We start from the raw sequence: 8,406 nt of genomic DNA on the forward strand, positions 1-8,406 counted from the left end.
CAAACAATCCAATCCAAGAATCTAGATGCTCTAGATTCTTGGTATTCAGATGCACTGAATAGCATTGTGAATGAACTGGCCTCTAAATCTTCTACGATTATCAAAAGTGATAATGTTAGATCCGTTGAGGCATGTTACCTTGATGAACTTTCCCATCTTGGTGTGATTGCTATTTAGGGGAAAAGTGCTTTTATCCGTACCTCTGGTCTAGTGGTGACAAATGTTATGTCGTTTTTTGGGAATGTTTTGACGTGGGTTCGATCGAGAGACCCATATAAACTGATACTAAAGAACCGATTTTTTGAGAAGTTTTTCGAATTGCACGTATGGCTATGGTTTATGACAAAATCGGGAGTGGAGAATGTTGATTAGAACACTGATATACGTTGAGATCTACATATATTTTGCGGGCCAAGCATACAGAATGTATTAGTTTGAGATCCGAAATGTACTTAGTCCACAAAAATACGTAGAATAAGTGTCCCTCAATTGAGCGATGATGGATGTACGGTATCTTAACATGTGTTTATCTTATTTGATGGATTAAAATTTCTGTCTACTGATTAACGTTCCATCTTCGTGGTGGTAAACGGAAGTGAAGTTTTTAAATTTTAAAAATTACTCAACGGGAGAGTAATTATCAATTACTATCAAAATCTATTAATATAAAATCGTAAGGATGATAAGGCAGTCTATTAGCAAACATAAACTATCTGGATATTCATATATTCACGTACGCAAATTAATCATGCGAAAAATGCAAAAACGTGTATATGATTTTGCGAAGGATAAATCGATATCCTTTTAAAGAATTGGCTGCACGAACATAATAATATGCTTAATGGATGAAGGGTACGACATTTATATTCGAAATTAGTTTAGTTTTTACATCACTAACGATTTCATTAAAATATTCTTTTATTTTGTTAACATTACTAATAGAAAACATATGAACATATATATTTTTTATCCCATTTCAGCTACAAATGCTAATTTATCATAATAATTCTAACGAAAATCTTCAAGTTAGCTCAGGCTAATCTTGCAAGTTTCACTCTCTCTCTCTATTAAGCAACTCTGAAACTTTACTTGCCAAAAAAAAGTAAACAATTCTCTTTGCGTGTTTGCAAGAAAAGGAGAATGTTTACACCCATTAAAAACTTTATAACATACATACAAAAGAATGCAAGTGGTAATTCAATATTTGGAGGAAATAGTACAACAGAAGAAGAATCAACAAAAATGGAAACAGAAAATATGAAAACCGAAATAAAACAAGAAGATATTGCAACTACATCAACAATGCAGTCGTCAGAACAAGAAATTCCAAAAGAAACAGATAAAAAGGAAATAGTTGACGATAAAAAATGTGAAGAAGAAAAACAAATAAAAATGGAGGAACCTAAAGATACTAGCTTAGAGGCGACCAGTATGTCTGAAAGTAAAAAAACTACAACCACTTTTATGAGCACATCTACAATATCGGCAGAAAATTCTTGTGAATTTGAAGATGATGATATAGAGGCACAAATCGAAAGTAGTTTTATGTTGAAAAAACCAATTAAAGTTTCAGCGACACGTGGTTCGGAAATTTTGGAAGTTAAAAAGACATCAAATGCTAATTGCAGTATAGTTATTAGTCATGATTATAATCGTGGTCAGGCCCTAAGTCCTATTGATGATGAATTAAATGATTTCCGAGATGATCCAACGGAAATATTGGGCGCAACATCATCGCCTTGTTCAAATCAACATGCCGAAGAGTTTTGTTCGGTGGGTAGTGAAGATGAAGCATTAGAAAGAGATGGCGCCATAACTCCAGATGAGTTTGTAACCGAAGAAGAAGGTGATGCGGATGATAATGAAAGAGAAAAAGAACTAAAGTTTATGGATGGTGAAGAAACAGATCTTGAGATTGAAGAGGATGACAGAGATGTTGAAACCGAAAACGAACAAAGGGATGTTATCAATATTCACGATGATGAGGAGGATGAAGAAGAGCCATTCTTAGATTTGGTCAATTTCAAAAGTAAGTAATTTTCTGAACCAAAAACAAATATAGTTTAAAACAATAACTTTAATTTCTTCTTAACATTTACAGACAGCAATGTAATAGTTTTAGATGAAGTGGACCTAAACACATCTACGAATTCTATTGATACAAACAACACAGCAGATGATCCCTTAGCTATAGCATGCGAAGAACAAGAAGCCTTTGCTGCCGATAAAACAGCCGCATTAGAGGAATTAAATTTACTCAATACTTCACAAACATCACAGGATGAAGATACAAGAACCACTACTGAAGATGATTTACAGTGGCTGAAGACGGATTTAGAGGATAATCAACCATCATGTAGCAATAAGGTAGCACTACTTAAAGATAACACATCAGAAGTTACGCCTGAAAAGGAAGAGCGTAATGGTGAGGGTTCTGACTCTGGTTTAGGCAGTGAAACCTCAGCCTTACACACAACCGCCACAAGTATTACCGATACTAGCCAGTTGAATATGACCACAGTCACTCCAGCACAGACACCTACACAGACAAAAACAAAAGACAGTGAGAAATTATTGAGTTCAAATATTCTGCAACTATCAAAATCACCACCAAAAGAAGCCGCTAAACCCTTTAGATCAAACTTAAAAAGACGTTTAGAAGTTGATGATGATGGTTTAGGATCCTTAACCGCGACCGCCTCTGCGCTTAGTGATCATAGTTCTTTAAATGGCAGCATACAAAAGAAACCAAAGCGTTCAATAAATTTCGATACCGTACAAGTATATTACTTTCCCCGGCAGCAGGGCTTTAGTTGTGTGCCCTCAGCGGGCGGTTGTACTTTAGGTATGGGAGCTAGGCATGTTGCCTTTAAAACTTTAACACTAGCTGAGCATGCAGCCGAACTAAGACGAGCACATCGCATGCAATTGCAGGAAATCAATCCCAGAGGTTCTTCTAGTGATGACAGTGAAGAGTCCGAAGAAGATTATCTTAGTGAAGGTAGTGGTTCCGATTTGGACGGTGAGTCGAATGGTTTCCTACAACCTGTTTCGCCTAAACAAAGGCGAGCTCTGTTAAAGGCAGCTGGTATACGTAAAATTGATCCCAGTGAAAAGGCTGATTGCCGCAATATACGCAACAGTCGTGAAGTTTGCGGTTGTACTTGTCGTGATTTTTGTGACCCCGAAACTTGTGCTTGTTCTCAATCTGGCATTAAATGTCAAGTTGATCGTGATATGTTTCCTTGTGGCTGCTCCCGTGATGCCTGTGGCAATACAATTGGACGAGTGGAATTTAATCCAACTCGTGTACGCACTCATTATATACACACCTTAATGCGTTTAGAAATGGAAAATCGTCAACAACAAAATCCTTACTCTTCTGCCGTTGCCTCACCCATGCAACCAACACCCTCCACGTATTATCAAAGTCATTTGCAACCTCAATCGAATTACAGTTCGGGTTATGCATCACCGGCCTATAACACTGCCTCCGAATTACATCAACAAACGGCTGCCAATACGTACTATCACTCACAAACCCCTTCCACATCAAATGGTCTGTATGGCCAACAACCCACTTTGGAAATGACGCATAGTGGTAGTGCGGCGGTTGCAGCTACAACTACATCGCAATATGGTATTGATAGTTTGGATTCAAGTCTTTTTGGTGGCACAGCTAGCGCATCTCCATCATATGGAGAGCTAATGCCGGTGTCTTCATCATATCATTATGGAAATGTACAAACACAAGTGGGTATTGTATAAAGTAAAAACAGATATTATAGATAGATACGTAGATAGATAGATAGATAGATAGATAGATAGATAGATAGATAGATAGACAGATAGATACATAGATAGATAGATAGATAGATAGATAGATAGATAGATAGATAGATAGATAGATAGATAGATAGATAGATAGATAGATAGATAGATAGATAGAAAGATAGATAGATAGATAGATAGATAGATAGATAGATAGATAGATAGATAGATAGATAGATAGATAGATAGATCGATAGATCGATAGATAGATAGATAGATAGATAGATAGATAGATAGATAGATAGATAGATAGATAGATAGATAGATAGATCGATAGATCGATAGATATATAGATAGATAGATAGATAGATAGATAGATAGATAGATAGATAGATAGATAGATAGATAGATAGATAGATAGATAGATAGATAGATAGATAGATAGATAGATAGATAGATAGATAGATAGATAGATAGATAGATAGATAGATAGATAGATAGATAGATGGATAGATAGATAGATAGATAGATAGATAGATAGATAGATAGATAGATAGATAGATAGATAGATAGATAGATAGATGGATAGATAGATAGATAGATAGATAGATAGATAGATAGATAGATAGATAGATAGATAGATAGATAGATAGATAGATAGATAGATAGATAGATAGATAGATAGATAGATAGATAGATAGATGATAGATAGATAGATAGATAGATAGATAGATAGATAGATAGATAGATAGATAGATAGATAGATAGATAGATAGATAGATAGATAGATAGATAGATAGATAGATAGATATATAGATATATAGATAGATAGATAGATAGATAGATAGATAGATAGATAGATAGATAGATAGATAGATAGATAGATAGATAGATAGATAGATAGATAGATAGATAGATAGATAGATAGATAGATAGATAGATAGATAGATAGATAGATAGATAGATAGATAGATAGATAGATAGATAGATAGATAGATAGATAGATAGATAGATAGATACATAGATAGATCTAAATGTAAATACATCCTTACACAATAATTATAACTTCACATTTACCTCTCTTTCACAGGCATCATCCTACAATTCCTATCATAATACACCCTACATTAACGCCAACAATTCCACAGCTTCACTTAACACACCCAATACTTACAGTTCATGTGCTGTTCCCTCTATACCACCCTATGGCACAGCTACAACTACCGAAGCTACTGGAGTTTATCACAGTGTAAGTACATTAACAAGCCTAGAGACAACCACAGCACCGAGTTGCAGTGTTAATGGTACGATATCATTAGAAAATGATGCAAGTTCCAATTTTATAAGTCTATCCACACCACTGGCCAGTTCCTCAAGACTATCGCAAATTAATGATTTACTACAACACAATCGAAATGCAACCACGGCTCTAGTAGCCGTTTCACAAAACATTGGGGCCACAGACAATGATTCAGCAGCATCTGTAGCGTCTTCACTTAGACAAGTCAATGGTGTAACAGATAATTTACCGACAAGCAGCTCGTCAGCGTGTTCATCAATTAATACACCACCCATAGAAGATGCTCCTAAAAGTTGTCTGGCTTATGAAGGGCTAGTGGCACCTTTAAAGCCAGCACCTATAGTGGCTGTTATTGAGAAAGACATATGCAGAGGATCAGTTAAAACCACATCACCAATAGTAACTGACATAATTGAAGACACACCAACATTACCCTTAAAAGAGGAAGAACAATCTACAGCAGCATCATTATCACAAACAACACCAGCATCATTAAATACCGAAATTTTGCCAGAATCATCTTTATTGTGTAATAATGAACATGATAATGATACGCTGGCGGCGGTAAGTGCAAAAATAGAACCATCAACTATTGAAGTGGCAGCTGGCAACTAAAAGACAGATCAGTTGCTTAAGCAAAACAAACAAATAGAACACAATTAAAAAAAAGATAAATCAAGTATTTAGTTAAGTTCCAATTTTAATTATATATATAAATATAGATAAATAAGCGTTTAAACCATATATATAAAAAAACAATAACAATTTATATAAAATAGAAAGGTTGCTAAGTAATTTAAGACGTAAGCAAAGATTTATCCACAACAATGTTAAATACATTGTTTTTCGTAAGCTTTTACTTGCGATTCAAATTAATTAGTAACCCCTCAGTTTCAGTAAATCCTTCCCTCAGAACTCTTGCATAAACGCAAAAATAATCAAAGCAATTTGTAGTATTTTTTAATCACATTTTTAAACAGAAACCACAAAATGAATATATCTCATTTATTCATAACATAAAAAGAAACACTAAAGAAGAACAAAGTTTATTTTAACCCTGAGGCAATAGTATAATTTTCTAGAGGAGTGAGAAAAGCTGAATCCGAAACGCCTCATGTTTTTAAGATATTATGTGATAAAGGATAAGATAAAGATAATCTATTTGCAAACCTTTGTTTAAACCTAGTTTAATACATGATTTCGGTTTTTTCTGTAATACGAAACGTTACTTATTGTCTTAGGGCGGGGTTTTCAGATGAAGATAATCTACATTCTTTGTTAAAACCTAGTTTAATATATGTTTTGTGTTTTCAGTAAACAGTAACGTTACTTAGGGCAGGTTTTTCTGATAAAGATAATCTTCATTCTTTGGTTAAACCTGGTTTAATATATGATTCATGTTTTTTTTAGTTATCAGTAAAGTTACTTATAATCTTAGTTTAACTGAGTGTTATTGGCCAATTAAACTTGAGTTTTAAGTAAAAAAAACACAATTAACAAAAACAATAAAACAATGATTTCGAAAAAACATAAACATTAAGTTTATGTATTTTAAGTAATTTGCAATTTTCTGATTTGTTTAGTTTTTTTTGTTATTGTTTTAAATGTTTATTTAACATTTTTTCAAAATTTTTCATTTTACAAAAGTATTATTTGCAAAAAACAGCTGTTCATTGTTTATAGTTTTTGAGTGAATTGTTGGCAATACTAACAAAGTAAACACAAATCCAAAACTGAAAAACACAATCATCGGTTAAAGGCCGCCTAAATTTGTTCAGAGTTTGAGTTGAGCCTAGTTTAACTAAGTTTTATTGGTTTATTAAACTTAAGTATAAGTGAGAAAACACAATTAACAAAAACAATAAAATAATGATTTCGGAAGAACAAACACTCAATATTTAAAGTGAATTGCAATTTTTTAAAAGTTTATTTAATTTTTTTTTTTTTCGAAAATTTTACATTTTACAAAACTTATATTTGCAAAGAACAGGTGTTTATGTTTCCGACTGAAAAGTTGGCAATACTAACAAAGTAAACTGAATTTAAATCCAAAACCGAAAAACATAATCATCGGTTGAAGTCCGCCTAAATTTGTTTAGAGTTTGATCTAAGTTAAGCCTAGTTTAACTGAGTAGTAGAAAACCCGCCCTATAATGATAGAAGTTAGTTATAGCTTCATAAGTTAAAGTATTTTCGCTCCTATTATTCAAACTTTAGAATATGAAATCTTAAGAATCTGATGTGATCAAGAAATTCTGAGATTAAAATCGGACTGAATGCAGCTTTATCCTTTAGAAATATATATATGTTGGACTTCGGCTTTCGACCTTTTTATATTCTTTTGTTGTAGCTGCTTGACAGCAAAGTTTCTACTCTGTATTTTTCTTTATAGTTTTTATCATATTGTAGTAAAACAAGTTGCTTTGCCAATTAATTGCTTTTTTTTCTGTTTAATGCTTTTAAATGTTCGAATTTCAGATAATTTCCTTCCCCCACTTTGTTCTCACTAAAGAACGTTTAATAATTTTTAAGTTTAAACTATTATTTAGCTATTGTTGCTTTTACATTTTATACGTTAAGTATTTTCTTTTAAAACACTCAAACTAAATTCTGTATGAAAACCATGTAAAACACATACATACACAAATCTAATTAAGAGCTTGTAAATTATTTAATTAACTAATGTTTATATAATCTTAACGCCTGAACCCTAAACCCAAAAAAAGTAAAAAAAAGAACCCTAACACTTAGTATAATTTTGGGTATTGTACATACACCCAAACAATATCAAAGTTAATTTTCAAATCATTAATATTTTCATAAAATCAATATATTGATGCATAAATATGTTTTTCATTGTTTATATATTAATTTTTTAGTTACTTTCTTTACAGATATACTCTTTATATATATAAAAAAAGCTAAAATTAAATTTATTTTTATTATATAAAATTTAATGTTAACATTAGCTTTACTACACTCTTGTTTCATCTATATAATACTTATTATAAATGTTTTTCTCTTTAATGAATTTTTCTTATTTTCTTAAGTTAGACACTGTATTTGCTTTCTTCTTTTTTATATATGATTTTAAAAGCAAATATGTATGTAGTTTTTTAAGAAACTGTTTATTTTTTCATTTTATTATTTTAATTATTTCTAATCCTTTAAGGTTTTGTTAAAATAATCGTTTTCCAAGTTTTAAATATACATATATCAAATAATATTAATAATATTAATAACAAACAACACAAAAAAAGGGAAAATTCAATTAACAAGAACTAGAAGTCTTGATAATATTATAAATAATTGTAGTTTATTATTAATATTAAATC

The 8,406-nt window shown here is 31.9% G+C and overlaps 1 protein-coding gene across 1 annotated transcript; it reads left to right on the forward strand.

The window, feature by feature from the left end:
- Positions 1-539: 539 nt before the first annotated feature.
- Positions 540-6,454, forward strand: LOC111676408. The gene is made up of 4 exons (XM_046952534.1): positions 540-852; positions 981-2,029; positions 2,102-3,753; positions 4,862-6,454. The coding sequence occupies exons 2-4, from the start codon at positions 1,141-1,143 to the stop codon at positions 5,684-5,686; spliced, it is 3,366 nt and encodes a 1,121-aa protein (XP_046808490.1). The 5' UTR covers positions 540-852; positions 981-1,140; the 3' UTR covers positions 5,687-6,454.
- Positions 6,455-8,406: the final 1,952 nt, after the last annotated feature.

This window comes from Lucilia cuprina, chromosome 2 (genome assembly GCF_022045245.1).
Source record: "Lucilia cuprina isolate Lc7/37 chromosome 2, ASM2204524v1, whole genome shotgun sequence".
In the NCBI taxonomy this organism is placed as follows: Eukaryota; Metazoa; Arthropoda; class Insecta; order Diptera; family Calliphoridae; genus Lucilia; species Lucilia cuprina.

Bases quoted from the DNA above. Each gene is read 5' to 3' on its own strand.
- LOC111676408 (XM_046952534.1), top strand. From the start codon at position 1,141: ATGTTTACACCCATTAAAAACTTTATAACATACATACAAAAGAATGCA. The intron at 2,030-2,101 runs GTAAGTAATTTT...TAACATTTACAG, and splicing joins AGATTTGGTCAATTTCAAAA to ACAGCAATGTAATAGTTTTA. The intron at 3,754-4,861 runs GTGGGTATTGTA...TCTCTTTCACAG, and splicing joins ATGGAAATGTACAAACACAA to GCATCATCCTACAATTCCTA.